Raw genomic sequence first — 17,611 nt, forward strand, 5'->3', positions numbered from 1 at the left:
TACATAATAAGCAGATTGGAGAGGCTGCTGTCAAGCAGTATGGCACAAGCAACTACCAATGACTCTGAACACAGGCCCTCCAATTTGAAATTATATGACCAAATAAATATTTGAAATAAAAATCTCAAGTGCTCTCTGCAAACATGTAACAATATTATGTGTTCATACTGGACAGTTATGCTAATAAACAAAACACCCATGAATACACAGGTGAAAGACAATGAGGGATCCATGGAAAGAAAGGAGGTGAAACAGGCAGATATCAGTTAACTTTCATTCTCTCATTTTAATAGTAAAAGAATCTCATACCTAGGCAGAAGAAAACATATTTGGTAACTGTAACTTCATGTCATCCAACTATGCAATAAGCTGATCAGCTCATTAATATCACTTTCTGTGACCACCAAGAAGTAATTAAGCAGAACAACATATGGATGTAATGCATAAGTAATTATTACATGGTGTAAGCTACAAAATTAGTATCACAGTAACCTGTGACAGCTTTACTGCAGTGTTCTGTTAATAGTAATTTACTCCTAAAACTTACCTCTGTATATCCCATGGTGACAAGCTGCGAAACTGCCTGGCGAAGAACAGATAGGTCTTTTTCACTATTGTTGCCAGAAGCTGCACTCAGTCCACTAAGTCCTGATGCTGAACTAACACCACTAGTTGTTGAGAGAGTGGAGATGGTACTTGCTGCACTTGATCCTACAGTTTCACCAATTCCTCCAATGTTTGCAAATGGCAGCAATGAATTACGGATCTCCTGAAGAGCCTTTTGATGGTATCCCGAAGAGCGGGTGGACGACTTGCCCGACGTGGCAGGGTTCATAGTGACGATGGACTGTTGGCCCATACTAGGCCACGCGGGCAGGCAACAGTCACGTGCCCGCGGGCCACTGTTGCTCCTCCTTCATCCACTACTACACTTGTTGACACTTAACAACACTATAATTCACCGGATATTTAAAAGTAGCACAACACATGAAAAGCACACGCCTTCAACACACCACTTTGTACTAAACACAGTGATACAAGTGTTAGCTGCAGTCTGATGAGTTAAAAAACAGCCTGCTAAATATAATCATCATTTGCAGTGGATATTCATGAGACGGTAGCACGTGATGAAACATCTTTGCAGGCTGTCTCTGAAACAAATAAATACACATTTCATTTATCATTAAGACAACAGGTTTAGCAATATACATGAAACACAACACCAAAGAAAACATTACTTAATATTATTTATCAAAAAGATCAACACTATCAAAACACAAGGTTAATAATTTAACAGAAAAGAACGATGTCAACATCAAACATTTTGCACACTACAGAAAACAACTACAAGATATGAGAGGTCACTTATGGGCAAATCACAACATTCCTTTAAAAAAAGTTTGGTATGTTTAACATTCTAGGATGGTTATTCGTGTATTGCAAATATGTTGCCTGTACAGAAAAAAAACTGTCTTCGCATATAATACTACTGGGAAGTGGTAAACACAGTCAACCCATATAATACTACTCGGAAGTGGTATGCACAGTCAACCCCATGATTAACATACGATATCTTAAATAAAAAGAGAAATAAAATCGCTAATATTACTCTTCAAACTACGTTAGCGAATTTATTTCTATGATATCTGATACATCCCTTAACAGAATAGGTACTAAACGAAGAGATGCGTGCTGTCACAATAAACACCTGAGCTTGACAGAGCTACAGACATCACTCCAACTTAACATTTTTTTTTTTCCTTCACAGTAACTGTGGGGAACTAACTACCGCTTCTACTTATGCCAACGACAATTTGTAGTTTTTTACTAAATGCAAAATTTAGTGAGTTTCACAATACACCGAGGTGTGTTAACAAGAAAAAATGGTTGGGAGACAACATTTACACAGCCCGTTGTATATACACTCGTAGGTCCGCTGTCATGTCGTTCCATTTTCTCATCATACCATAGAAAGAAACAGTACAATGATTTCAATTGCAGCAAACCAAAGACACGAATAAATTAAAAAACTGTTACGACTCACAATAAAATGTAACAAAGGAAAGAATGCTGAAAATATTAGTTGGCAAGCCACTGGCAGCCATCTTGTGCCACATTCCGCAGTAACAAGATGACATGACTGAAGTCAAATTACGATTACGTTCGAAAATACACTATACACAAAATACTTTTTTCTGTGTGCTGTTTCTAAGCTTGTCAATTTCATGCTTAATGTCAAACAGCTGATATGATATTTGATAAATAAGGTAGCGAAATAACTGGGCTCTGCTGCTAAATTCGGTATTACGCGTCTTAAAGCCATATCAAGGAGTAAATCAAAATAGAAGGTACGTAAGGTTATGGAACAAAATTAAAGCTCCAGTTTATTTAATCTCTAAGTTCTTATGCTGCGTTAATGTCAGATCGTGACATTTAGCAAAGGCAAAACTCAACTGTGCAAATGCGAAAAATAATACATTCCTCAGTCGACCATAAACACAAAAACGACGCAAAGGTTTTATGAATTCGTGAATGTGTAATCGATCAATTTTTTCGATCGAGCAGGGGACGTGATGGATCTCCACTGAACAAAATATTAAAGTTTCGTTCCAGTTAATGATTGTTTCCTGTATGAAAATTGCAGCTGGAACACAAAAATAATCAACATTAAGAATGTAAAGAGGACATAAATCTGGTGGTTGGTTGGTTGATTTCAGGGGAGGGGACCAAACAGCGAGCTCGTCGGTCCCATAGGATTAGGGAAGGATAGAAAGGAAGTCGGCCTTGCCCTTTCAAAGGAACCATCCCGGCGTTTGTCTGAAGTGGTTTAGGGAAATCACGGAAAACCTAAATCAGGATGGCCGGAGGCGAGTTTGAACTGTCATCCTCACGAATGCGAGTCCAATGTGCTAACCACTGCGCCATCTCGCTCGGTCGTAAACCTGATATTTGGACCTAGCACAACAGTGCTTTACTAGACATAATAATTACTGTCCTTACCTTCATCCTGCCTTTCACTGATTTACCCACCCAGTTGCAGGGAGATCTAAAGTTTAACGTGAATTATAACCCCAGTGCTGCTTGTCATTTTATTCTTTAACCTATACTGCCAAATGTTAAAGAAGTAATTAATGATAGATGATAATCTTGTGAGAAGCTGGGGACTAAACTCCATACCAGGCTGTTCCAGAGCGAGCCCACAGGCACAAGTGGGAAAATAGCTGACACTTGTGCACTATGGCCCTGCTGCCTGACAGCACAAGCTGGAGCACTGGGTCCTACAAAGTCGAAGGAGGCCATGGCCTCTGTTAAAAGTGGCCATACTATGAAGACTAGCTACTGATTCTGACTGTTTTAAGGAGACCAAACAGCCAAGGTAATCAGTCTCCTATTGACCCCCTTCTTCTCCAGGACAGAATCAGTGTACACAGTCTGTCTGCATATAGAGTAGATTTTGTGAATAAGTGTTAGAAAGTGTTATAGATGCTTGTGTAGTGTATATCTTAAGTGAAACATGGGAACCAGCTTGGTATTCATCTAGAAGATGTGAAAAGCCTTCTAAAAACCACATCTAGGTTGGCTGGCACACCAAACCATCGTCGTTAATCTGCCAGATGAATCTGATCCAGAGCCGGCGTACCTTATTATCCTGGAAATGTTCTTGTTAATACGTGTGACTGACTAGACAGGTCAGCCAGCTACTACAAATTGTGAATGTATGGGTTTCGATTGTGTGAGATGTGCAATGTATAGTAAGCTATTTCCCTAGACTTTCAAGAACTGCTGATTGGTCTGTAAAGGCGAATTTTTCTACTGATTTCGTGTTATAGATACGAAACTGAAACCTAGGGCAAGAGTGTGAAGTCACGTAGGAAACTGCAGGACAGACATTAGCAACAATTGCTGTGTTATTTATAGCAAATGTCTACTATTATTAATTAAATAACATTTTTCAGATGACAGACAAACATTGAGTCCTAGAGTTTGCGAGCATTTATTGTTAGAATATTGACATAAGCAGCACCATGGTCTTTCGGTTCTCAACACATACATACACACACTGCTGTTTGGAAGAGAAGCTAGATAATTTCCAAGAGATTCAATGTCTACAAGAAGCATTTTGAAGAAGAGAACATTAAGGGCAATTGGTGTTCTTAAAGATTTGAAAAGAAATGAACAGAAGTACTCGTGAAATAAATCAAAATTATGTGAAGGTATGATTCCAAGAATTTTCCTCTATCTAACATATTGTTTAACCAAACTAACTTGAACAGACTTTGGGAAAGATCAAGCGACAGAAAATTGAAGGGAGAGGAAGAAACATCAAATCTGTTCATTAAAGTGAAGTTCTGTTCACATTGAGCATTTTCTCCTGTTTTCCTAATTTTTGAGATATTTATTATAGTAACTGCTTCTGGATATAAAGACACCATGAACAAATCTATCAAAATAGCTCATCAGAAGTACTGTTTGTCAAATCAAACATCTCACTATGCCTTACTGTTTACACAGAAGAAACTGATAATGAAATTCCTTTGAATTAAGCACCTGTGTAATAATGTGACAAACCACTTGGTGCATCTTACATTTAACATAAGATATCAATTTGCTGTCATTGTTTACATTCGTTGCCACTTAAAAATAGTTCCATAATGTGCTGCTCTGTACTTGATAGTTGTGCAACATTTTACTTTCGTGTGTCATAATTTATGTTATTCGTTAAAATACCACTCTTGGACATTTGGACGGGAATAGTAGTACTGATTCATTTCTATGAAAATGTGTTAATCATAGTATTACTTTTGTGTTTGTGTATATGACATGTTGTACCATGTACTTGACTTCTCTATGATATTCCATTTTCATGTTTCATAATTTTTAACACTTGTTAAAATTCCAGTACTCCTCTCTCCCACTCCTTATTCTCTCACTGCAATAAAATTTCCCTCAAATATATAACATCCTTTTTTCTTTTGCTTACCTCGCCAATGTAGACAAATCTTACAAGAGCTGAGACCCATAGAAGGGAGATTCTCACACTTCTTCTTTTATTTAGCAGTGATTCTTCAGTGAACTGTATTTGAATATTCATTTTACTGTTCCACTCTGCGTTTTCAATAAACTGCAAAACTATTTTTGAGTCTGATACTGTCAGCAGGTACAGGAGCCCCACTGGATGACCACATTTGAGTGTCTTCGGAATCGCTATAACTTAAGCAGTAAAAAATTAACAATGTGGCGTTTGACGAAATTGCTTGGAATATGTCAGGTGCAGTCTTTTCATGTCGAGAGCCATCAGTATACACATGACCACAGTGTGACCAATAACAATTAAGTGTGGAAGTTTGAACTGATTATGCCAAATCAATTTTTTGTTAAACTGTAATAGACCTACTGAATATTGGATTTTCCAACTAATATCTGAACGGTCTACTAAATAGGATTATGTGTGAATCTGTGTGAATCTAATGGTCGACAGTATGCACCGAGTCTAATGCTGCCACCAGAAGACGACAAGGTTCTTTATTTCCAATGTATACCTTAAGAGCGGAAGATTAACTATAATTCCTGTTAGGAGGATGATTAACCTACTATTGGGTTGCTGACTCTTGTAGTAAACAAATTTTCTCACCAAGGACACATGTCGCACACGCAATGGAGGTTCAGCAGTTTGTTCTGTTAAGGCATTTGTCGGACTTGATTGGACTGCTCCAAGGCATCAGAATTGTGCCATGTATAGTTTATCAAGTCCACTTTTTAGAGCCTTGTGATATTAAAAGCATCCTTAATCGATGACTGAGCATCTTAGCCCCTTGCACATGATCAAGGGAATGTAAGGCTCTCTGTCCCACCAATTTTGTTAACGATGTTTTCCACTTTCTTGTTTATATGAGCTACATAATCAACCCACGTGAAACACATATTAAAAACCATACGCAAAAAATTTGCTTTATTCACCTGCGGGAAGGAGATGACTGAGCAGGGTGATCATACGTTCTGCAGGTGAACTACAGAAGATTTCTTAGGTAGAACTGTAAGGCCATTAACACCACCAAGCAGAGGATAAGCATCTGAAGTTAGACAAAGAAATTCAAAATCCTGATGTGTAGAAAAATGGCATAAACCGTCTGCATACTGCAGAATTTTAAGGCCTTGTGAAATGATGTTATCCATATCTCACAAGTATATTAAAAATAGAACAGGTCTGAGAAGTGAGTTTCAGGCAGTCCTGTTGAAATTATATGAGGAATGAGTAAATTATGGACTCGTACTATACAGTTCTGTAGTCTAGGAACGTTTCAGTGCCAAATACTAAATCTTTTGTAATGCACATAAGACTTAATTTTTATATTAGAATTGGAATCTGACTATTATCATACCCAGTCTTAACGCCAATAAATACTGCTGTGAGATGTTGCCTGTTGTTGAACGCCCAAGAATTTCAGAGAGCAAAATAGACCGACTGCCTAGGATTCCTTTACCCTTTCGAAAATTAAACTGGTCTTCTGAAAGTAAATTATAAAATTTCAGCCATCAGTCTAAACGAGCCTTAATAAGCTTTTCAAATATTTTTCCGGTGCACAAGAACGGCACAATGCTCTTATATGACGTTGGACTTCCAGGTGTTGCTTTAGGTCTGGGAACTGGAAAAATTATTTGAATTGTCCAGACATGAACTAGAGCCACTTTCATTAAGAGGTTGTTAAAGGTTCATAGAAGTGTGATCAATTAGTGATCTGGAAAGCTGTTGAGAATAGGATAGTAAACATAATCCATTCCAGAGGCAGAGTTCATCAACGACTTCAGCACTTTCTTCAACTTTCAGTTGAAATGGAGAGCACAGGAAATGGTGCGATACTACACATGCTATACCTACTGTATCAATAGTGGGACTGTGGGCACAGGGAAAACCAAGTTATAAAGTTGTCAATCATTTCGTTCTGATATCAGTTCTTGTTTTTGGTTTCTGAGTTTTTCTTGATATATTTCTTACAACAGACATCTTGATGTTTGTAATCACCTTTTTACAGTAAGTAATATTGGTAAGATTTTTTCGCTTTTCTAAGAACTTCTTATTGTGAGCATCTATCTTCCAGTATTGCAGCTAACCTTCACAATAGCGTTTTAGCGTTAGTCGGTATTGGGCAATCGCTCCTGAGCATTCCATTTTCCACAACATCATGGAATTTCTAACCTTTAACAAACCTGCACGTCATTTTGGGATAGAATGGCCTGCAACCCTATTTAATACTTTGAGGGAAGCGTACTAAGCTATGTGCACTAGACTCCTTTCCAATTGTATTGTCCACTAACATTTTCCTCATGGAATTGCTGGCACACGCTTTCCACATATACTGAACGCATCTCCTCCTCCCTCCTCTCTGCATTCACATTTTTTTTCTCCCATCTCTCTGTCCACCTCATCCTTTCACACCCATCCATCTCCTCCTCCCAACTCTATCTCTTCGTCTCCTCTTCCCCCACTTTCCACCCATCTTGTCCTGCACCCTCACTCTGTCCATCCCCTTCTCTATCCATCTCCTCAACCTCCCTCCAACCATGACCATCCACACATGTAGCCCCTTGAAAACATGTAGATAAAGCAAGATGATACCAATCTCACAACACACATGTCTTGCAGGGCAGCCTACCTGTCAAGAGTCTGGATATACACTTCTTGCTTCTGGTGAACAGCCTGCCCTCCAAAGTAGTCCACTAACGCAGGCTGGTAATATTCCCACACTATGCAACTGTAGTGAAGGGCAATCTATATGGTAGGTGTTGTGTCTAGGAATCCTGTGTACTCGGTTTGCTAGACAGACAATCAAACAACTCATATTAAAGAGTTTTATTACAACAGAACAAGTACAAATACTTAACTCTGATCTGAGAATTCTTGAAGTCCTTTACATTTGACAATCCACCAAGCGCAATTACACAGATGTGTCGCAAGCAAAGGGCGACATACAAAATAATAATTCTTCTTCAGAATAGACAAACACAAGTAACATTTCTGGTCCTAGTTACCGCTTCTAACAAAAGTCTGTCAACTAAAAATACAGTGACTGCCGATCTTTAAGTGAGCTATGTAGAGATTACTAATGAATCGGCTAACAAAGTGCCTAATATTGAAGCTGCTGTCGAAGTGGGTGCCACCTGTCAGGCTTGGCGCTTATGTCGCCTTCACTTAGGGGTTATTGCTGTCACGCTGTTGTCCTGGAGGGAGGTCGGTCATCATGCAGTTGGCTGACCTCTTGTCACAGCCTTCTCTTCACTGTCGTTCCCGTCTGGTGAGTCGATGCTGACTTTATGCCATATAATTCCTCCCCCCTCAAAGCGATGGATCGTCACTGTACATGGAGCATGACAACAGAGGCAAGGGGAGGGGAAGGGTGGAGCATTGATGTTCTGATGGACAGGAAGCAGTGGCTGCAGGCGATGTCAGACTTCCAGTCATACCCAAACATCCAGCCTTCACTCTGGTGGAAATGTCCCTCAGAAAACGCCCAATGGGTATGTGTCCACCTCCTGAGGCCCATACCACGATGTAGAAGGTCTCAGATGCAAGGACGTGGGCGAGGCCAGCTTCATCAGGGGACTCTGCCTCCATGGGGTTGTCCTGCCGTGTTGTGGTGACACCCTCTGGCGGCTGCTGGAGCAGTGCTGTTCTCAGGATCCATGAACCTGGGAGAAAAGATACAGAAGGATCACTGTGTGCCTGACATTGGCTGATTTGATTGTGATGTTGGCACTGCAAACCATCTGGGCCTGAAATGAGATACATACATGCACCAAGTTGACGAAGGACCTCATCTCGCACCCACAATCTGCCGGTAGAACAGGTGGGGAGTAGAACAACAACCTGCACATCACGCCACTCTACATTGTTGTCAAATTTATTCAAGATGGTGGATCCAAGATGGCAAGATGGCAACATCACAATGACGACATGGCGGGAAGTTCAAATTTTGGTGGAAAAAAGATCAATTGGGCTTCCTCCACTAACCTGAGAAATTGGCGGGAAGAAACGTCACTTGGACCACCTCCACAATCCTAAGTCATCCGACCGGCACCTCTTCCATGGAAGTGGCGACAAAAGGTCTCATCCCACGTTGGGCTGCTCGATAGGATGGACATAAGTCTTTATTTTGCATGCAATGTTTATTTAAACAATTTGATGCAGTACCTCCATCCAGTGTGTTCACCATGAGGTCCGGAGTCCAACTGACCTAGTACACAGAACTGCCACCAGAGGGCGGTGTCATCACTTCTGTGACATAATCCGAGATGGCGGTCTGGAGGAAAATGGCGGGAAAAGGACTCATCCTGTTCTGGGCTGTTGGAGAGAGGAAGGAGTGTACTTTATATTTTGGAACAGTTTATTTAGGGACAGGTTTCACATAGTTTATTTAGTACACTGATATAACACTCACCCTGGTGAGCTTGGAGTCAACTACGTAGCCTAGAGACCTGCAAGCCAGCTGCTGTGGCCGATCAGTTCTAGGCGCTTCAGTCCGGAACCGCACCGCTGCTACAGTTGCAGGATCAAAACCTGCCTCGGGTATGGATGTGTGTGATGTCCTTAGGTTAGCTAGGTTCAAGTAGTTCTAAGTCTAGGGGACTCAGATGTTAAGTCCCATAGTGCTTAGAACCATTTGAACAGAACTGCAAACTACTCGTAAATCACCGAAATGATGCTGTTCACTGATGTGCAGAAAGGCAAAAAACTCGCAAATTGTCAAAATAATACATCTAAAATGCTCTCCAGACACGCTCACTAATTATAAACTGTCGAAATAATGCATACAATTTATTTAGGGACGGATTTCACGTAGTTTATTTATTACACTGATATAAAGCACTTACCCTGGCGTGTTTGGGGCCACAGTAAATAGTCTACAGACCTGCAAACTACTCGTAAATCACCGAAATAATGCAGTTCACCGACGTACCTACACGCAAACAACTCGCAAATTGTAAAAATAATGCATGTAAAAAGCTCTACAAACACGCTTGCTCATCGTCAACTGTCGAAATTATGCATTGCACAGCCTGCACATCTGTTCACAACCGTCCACTACTCGAAAATTGTCAAAAAATAATACATGTGTATCGCTATGCAAACAAGCTCACAACGCTTAAGCAGCCGAAAATAATGCAATGCACAAACACTCATTGCACGGAAAAAAACGCTTTCGAAATATCGTCAGCTGCAACATATCAACGAACTCCTCCCAACAGAGCACCAAGGCACGGACACTGGGCGGCGCGCCCATGCCAGTCCCACAAGCGAGACACGTCTGGGCCATGCGCATGTGTTTACCGTTGCTGTCGCGATGCCTCTCTACCTGCTGTCCAGCGAAGATCTAAAAAATGGTTCTGAGCACTATGGGACTTAACATCTGAGGTCATCAGTCCCCTAGACTTAGAACTACTTAAACCTAAGGACATCACTCACATCCATGCCCGAGGCAGGATTCAAACCTGCGACCGTAGCAGTCGCGCGGTTCCGGACTGAAGCGCCTAGAACCGCTCGGCCACCGCGGCCGGCCAGCGAAGATCTAATGGCCGAGCGACTCGCTATTGTATAATACATAAAAGGTTGTCAGTGTTATACTGACGTCACAGGACTACGTAACTAAGAGCCAAGTCCCCCCTCTGAATGCATTATAGAAATCTATTGCAACGCTTCCCAGAATAGCACAGGGTGCGTTGTTCCAAGCGATCCTAACAGGACATGTGAAATATGTCTAGCCACGTACGTGTTTACAGTGGCTGACGCGTAGCTACAAGTCCAGTGGAGGCCTAATTGCCAAGCGAGAGATGTCAGCATAGCGGCTCACCCTCGCAGGTGGAGCTAAAAAGTTCTCAGTGTTACACTGTCGTCACATGGCTACCTCTCGGAAATAGTAAAGTGCCACAGAAATAGTTAAAAGTCGCTTTTGTAGGAGCTTTCGTGATTTCTCAGCTTGTCTGCATGGAAATTCTTGTCCTAACAGGACCTGTTTACGAAAATAGCCCAAAAGAACGTCGAATGTATTCCTCCTGATAGTCCTAACGTGGCAGCCTGTCCATTACATGTTACCCTTCCTGGAAATCGTTAAGTCCTCCTTTCAACAAACATCTCCGAAATGCAAACGTTCTCATCGCTATTTAGAGTCTCCTATATCCCAGCAAAAAGGATGCCTTGCGAATGAATGGAGCATTCTGATCAGCTCTTAATGAATTTACCCGCCAAATTACTTATGCTGCCAGTGTGGAAGCACTATCCGCCTTTTTCTTTCTGCAGTGGTAATACTATTTTGTACAGATCGCCATATTACACTGACAGTGAAACCCTGCAAAAGTGGTCTACAGATCGTCAAATACGGAAAGGGTCTTGCTTAATTACACTGCTCTTCCACAGAGGACGGAAACGTGAATATTTTAGCGTGAAATCGATCTCCACATACCATATCGATGTAGTAAACATACAATTCATATCCTGCGCCATACAAAGTCGCCCGTTTTGCACCATGCATATAGCTGTAGACCGCCAGACACTCGTACATATACCGCCAATAACTGATCGCCAGCGATACGAAATATTACTGAGCGAAAATCAGCGATGGGTGGACGTATCTCATAAGTTTTTCTTGCGAGTGGTACCACTGTTTTTTAGATGCCTAATCGCATTGAAAACCGCCATTTGTTAAAAACACGATCATATTACTATCACAATCGGTCCTGGTTCTACAGGTACACACAAATTGCCATGTTAAAAGCTATACTGGGTTTATAATCGAGGTATTGCACTACCTCCAAATAAAGTGGTTTTTCCAGACAAATACCGTGACACTGAATATAGACGGTGAACGGCGGAGTGTATATTACCAGAACAACAGTGCTGTTACACGTCGCCGACGATGCAACCTCATGATAGAATAACCGAATTTAGAAAGTGTTTCGGCTAAAGAACGTTTTACGAAGCTGGTATTTGCAACTCCCTCATGCCACTGCTAGATATTTCTCCAGTATTTGTAACGCATTCTGTCCCAATGCCGTGTCAAAGGTACTGCGATATATTCACTAGATTATAGGCGAAGGTTGATTGAGAAGGATCACAAACAGTAGATGGTGTGCTGATTGAGGTCGTAAGAAATGTACACTAATTTTTCAGATCTCTAGTGCTATGCTCTCCAGTAGAAATGCTGTTTGGAATTTGGAACCAAGTCTTTCCATTCAATCACATGCCTGAGTTGAATCCTATGGAGAAGTCCTTTAATGATTAGAGCTACTAGTGAGACATATTTGTAGCACTCTCATATTTCGAAACGAGTCACCCTTTTCGAACCTATCTGCTACAGTAAAATTTTAGATAGTCCCTATGCCTCTTGCAACTGCTGCCATTTCTGTAGCTTTACGCATGTGACCGTTCCAATGTAAGCCAGAACTGAGCAGAAGTCGGAGAGAACTATATATACCACCTCCTGCAAGCCGTGTAGAAACAGAGACACATGAGTTAGTGTGACAGGACCATGTTTTGACCATTTGGTGGAAATGGGGACATGTTGTCGTAGTTCCGCCAACTATGTACGATGTATAAGGTCAGCACCTAACGAAGCCTGCTCCTGCAACAGCCCGAAGCAGATCCGTGTCCCTCAAGGCCCATTCACGTGTATCACCCCAACATGCTATCATCGTTACTCTGTACCAACCAGCAGAGAAAAATTACGAACTATGAAGGCTCCACTAACTTCATTCGATAGAGAACTCGATAAGAGTTTTACCGTAGCTTTCTCCTCCCATATATCGAAAACAAATACTGTCCGCATGCAGGCATCGAGCACATGTGGCGATCCTATTAAATATACAGTTATTGATCCATTGCACAGATCAGTGTGAAGCTGCGTTGCCTGTACTGTAGGAGGATGACCGTATCTCACAAACTATACTATAAGTCGCAAGAGACGCTCCCTGTGACACTGTGTCATTGCTTGAAACATTTTTTTTCTGCTGTAACACCCTTTGTACACTGCCATACTTTTTTTCCCATTGCTTCTCAGAGAAAACTAGACATTACATGAGGTAAATCATGTTGTTACTGCTGCTACCATAACACACCAACACACTGGATGATTTTAAATAAAATACAGTGAAACACGTATGTGTTCAGTGTATTCAGTACAGCGATGGCGAGGCATGACAGAATCTCTGACCAGAGAGTTATTTATCGTTGCTAGTCTGTGCTTGACCGCGCGAGAGTTCTGTTGCGTGTAGCGAGTCGGCAGGAACAGTTCAGTTGCTATTTGCACTCAGTCAGTGCTAGTTGTGTGTGAGGAGTCGGCGGGCGTCGACATGGGTCTCTGGTCAAGGTTCGGGACGAGGTATATTGTTAAATAAGGTAATGAAGCAGCATTGCGCACATCTGATAATGTAATGTATGTGAATTGTAATTAATTTGTTCAAGAAATGCCCCAATAATAATTTTGTTTTCAAAGCAATCTTTTTTAACAAAAGAATCATTCCAATTGAATCAATATTTCCTATGCTTTTCCTCCCAGAATCAATTTATCAGATTAATTATTGCACAGGGCCTAAGGTCAGCGCAGCTGGCCTTATAAAATTTATCAGGTTGATCTTAACGTTAATTTTGTGGGAACTTAACATTTTTGCACATTGTTATTATCATTGAGTTTTATTACTGTGGGAAGCTAACATTTGGCACTAATTGCAATTCTATTCAATTCTTTTCATTTTCATATTTCTGCAGGGAGGTTACACTTGGCGACATCCGGACCAGGATCGTATTTCTTAGTGAATCTTCTTAAAAGTAGCCAGATATCTGCTCTTATTTATTAAAATATAATTAGCATTTAGCGCAACGCTTTTACTAATTTTGTGACTTTCTTTCCTCAGATCATCGGCAATTCGTTGCTCTTTGTTGTATTTGTATTTGTTGGATTTTGCATTGTCTTTGTCTCATTTGTGAATAATTGTGATTTGTGTAAAAATGCCGCGAAAAACTATTAATAGTGCATCGCGAGGTATAATGAGTGAAATAACCGAATTAAACAACTTGACCGATAGTACTTGTGACACACAGTGTATTGATGACAATCCTCCGTTTAGTGACAATCAGTGTGTATCGACCACCAATGTTGATTTTGATCTTATTGATGATCAGACAAATTCAATTGCGTCGTCTGTTTATTTAACGACAATTGATGACGCGGGGCGTTCTGTTGCAATGAGCGCTGCCCAGCTTAACAAAACCGGTTTGCAAAGTTCACGTGACAAACAGACAAATTTTTTAAATGAAAACGAGCAGTGTAATCAGAATGCGTCGGATTTATTTAATTCCGAGTTTAACAGACCTCTTACTATGATTTCCACTGTATAAATAGTTGTCCTACTCCTTTGTCCACATGGTGACTTCAGGCACTACAGGAGATTCAAATGTATAGTCCAAGGTCGTTAACAAGTACGAACAGTTTGGTACTTAACTCATATCGATGGCTGCGTTGTTGTCTTCGTGAAGTCTAGAGGTGATTCCACTGCGATGTTCCCGCGCTTTTCTTTGTGTTTGGATGAGACTAACTGGTTTGTAGGGCGACGTGGTATTTTGATTTTTAGAGAGCAAACGTTACATTAGTTTTGCACATCAGTATTTAATTCATTTATTCACATTTAACACTTCTACAAAAATATCAAATACGACATTGTTTTACACCACATCTGTATCATCACCTACTCTAGCCCACGCTTCCTATCCAAAACCACTCAACCCCCTCTGCCCAAGATCGACCTCCTTTCCGCATGACCAAAGATAACTGTCTCTTAGTTGTTAAACTCGCAGTCAAAGGCTATATTTACATAAAACGTTACACGTAAAGAAATTACTGACATACACGATCTTATGTTCTGTTATAATACCCCCCCACACAAGTCCGTGCATGGCATGCATGGGATTGTGTGTCACTATGGAATAAAATATATCTAATACACACATCATAATAAAATTTCCAGTTCCGAAAGTTAGTAATAAAATTGGTTTCCCAAGTGATCTTAGTTATATATATACACTTCCCACGATATACAATTTGAAAGTTACATTGGCTGTATTGAGCAATAAGTGTAAAGAGCTAATAACTAACAATAAAATATGGCACCTTATATTTAATTGATCATGGTAGCTGCAGAGCCGTGTTAAGATGGGTACATAATTATATAGTATATGCATAAACTCAAGTTTACTTCAATACTGACTTAATGCATCTTAGTTAACCTAATTCTTCTGATTGTCAGTGGTTTCTTTAGAATATATTAAGTGAACTGTGGAATGCAGACATCTCTCACAATCTTTTAATATAAGTGCTTCAATCAAATACCTTATGGCATGGCTTGTGCCCAAAACAACCATTAAATCTAAAGAAATCATTATTCTAAAATAAACAGGTTCTTTTAACCACATACATAAAATAGACATAGTTCAAAATATTGTAATACTTATACACAATGTTAAATGGTTGTCTTTTAGGGAAAATTCAAGTATATGTGATGAATGGAGTCACATGGTGAATCCAGTGCAAATTCAATTATGTGTGATCAGCACTGTATTTCCAGAGTCAGATTGGTTTACATATTTATGATTTAATGTTTCCTTTATAATGAGATAGCTGAGACGTTCCATATGATTGCGACTATAATTGCAGTATCCTCACATTGTACATCTATTTCAGCTTTATAGGTCAAATTATGACAAACTCTACACTTAAATTGTGTAAGATTGTTAGTATTTATACCTTAACTTTACATCATTATTAAGCAGTTTCATTTTTATTTACTCTCCTGTGCTCAAATAGCATATTGCCGTGAATAGAAATTATTCCAAATTGTATAACAGGGTATGGGATAAATTCCTAACAGCTCTTCATTGACTTTAACACTAAATTATCTAAACTATTACAAAATATTCTCCCACAATATAAACTTCAAAATTAGTATCACATAACCTTCAATCCATCACAAGTGTTTCAAAAGTAATACACCAACATCTGTTTCCATAATGCTCTAAACCTCAATACATTCTTAATTTGCATGATTAAATTTCATAACTATCCACTACATTTTTAACACACTATAACATCCCTGGTCTTTCAAAGTACACCCTCATAATCTGACAAGCACCTCCAGTTTGCTTTATCCATTAAATAATGTTCCATCTGACATAGCTTAGAAATGACAAGGTTTTGTCTTCTTACACACAATCACTATTCATATCCTATTACTTTAAAAATGTCCACATCATTAACTTTGGTTTCTGTTAAGAGACATTACTATGACACTGTAGAATGGTTCGTAGTCCGACACACTGATCTCGTACCAAATTTAATGAATGGGTATACTAGAGAACAAAGAGAAATTAGTACAGACATAATTCACATTAACACAAAATCTACTTCATACTTTTAGCTGACATAGTTCCACACTTTGACATGAAGTTTTCCTTGAATGATAAAACAAAGTGATGTAGTTGGGCCAGTCAACTAGTTCTTTCTTTACTTATTAATGACTATTTTATGGGTCATGTTTGTAGAGCTTTAACTCTGTAACATTGCGCAGTCCAAATAACTTCTTGGATTTTGGGTAGATTAGCCTATAGGCATTAGGGTGTGGGTTTTCCTTGATTTCAAAGGGGCCTATATAGATGTCAAAAAATTTCTTTATTTCAGAACTCATCAATTTAGATTTTTCCTGTGTTTTTACTAAAACCAGATCTCCTGTCCTGAACTGTACTCCTTTACTTCTTGCATCATGTCTCCGTTTTCTTACCTCTCCTTGTCTTTTCATAGTGTTCCTAACAGCTGTCTCTCTTTCCTGGGGTGTCATAGTTTGACAAGGTGGGAAATCAACATTCTCAGAAATCAAATTTGCAGGTCGTCTATTAAACATTACTTCGTAAGGCGAAAAACCAGTGGATGAATGCTGTAGGCTGTTCATTATATCCTCAAAGTCAGTAACATTTTCAATCCAATTAACATGATTTTTACTACAGTATGTTCTGCAGAGCCTTCCAATTTCCCTCATGTACCTTTCTGCTGGGTTACTTGATGGGTGACAAACCGAAATCAAAATATGTTTTATTCCTGTATCTTCAATAAAATTTTTCCATAATTTAGATGTAAACTGTGACCCATTATGAGACATGATGGCCTGGGGTATACCAACATTTGTGAAATAATGATTCGTCAGCTTGATGATAATTTGTTTACTGGTTGCTCTCTTTAATGTATACAATTTTATAAATTTAGAGAAAACGTCAACTATAACGAAGATGTAACTATACCCTCCCCTTGACCTTGGTAGTGGTCCATATAGATCAATAGCTGTCAATTCAAGGTTTTTATTTGGTAAAATGTTTTGCATCAATCCTTTAGATGTTTGGTTGCTCACTTTTACTCTCTGACAACGATCACAGGTTTCAAGTTTTTTCTTCACTCTCCTACTGATATTATAGAAGTATACATTTTCCTGTATCTTCTGTATACATTTTGTTGCCCCGCAGTGTCCCAAGCTTTCATGTATGTAACTGATTAACGTGTCAATACATTGCTCAGGCCAACATAGT

The 17,611-nt window shown here is 39.7% G+C and overlaps 1 protein-coding gene across 2 annotated transcripts in view; it reads right to left on the reverse strand.

Moving 5' to 3' along the window:
- LOC126254345 (serine/threonine-protein kinase Warts-like) overlaps positions 1-2,294 on the reverse strand; it is a 214,415-nt gene extending 212,121 nt beyond the window's left edge. Inside the window, exons 1-2 of one of the 2 annotated variants that reach the window (XM_049955304.1) lie at positions 2,045-2,294; positions 548-1,151 (exon numbers count right to left, since the gene is read on the reverse strand). In XM_049955304.1, the coding sequence (XP_049811261.1) occupies positions 548-859 (312 nt within the window). In that variant the 5' untranslated portion in view covers positions 860-1,151; positions 2,045-2,294. Of the gene's footprint in view, positions 1-547; positions 1,152-1,674; positions 1,815-2,044 lie in introns of those variants that run through there. The other variant, XM_049955305.1, reaches the window with a different exon arrangement.
- Between the last annotated feature and the right edge of the window lie 15,317 nt (positions 2,295-17,611).

Source organism: Schistocerca nitens, chromosome 1, assembly GCF_023898315.1.
Source record: "Schistocerca nitens isolate TAMUIC-IGC-003100 chromosome 1, iqSchNite1.1, whole genome shotgun sequence".
In the NCBI taxonomy this organism is placed as follows: Eukaryota; Metazoa; Arthropoda; class Insecta; order Orthoptera; family Acrididae; genus Schistocerca; species Schistocerca nitens.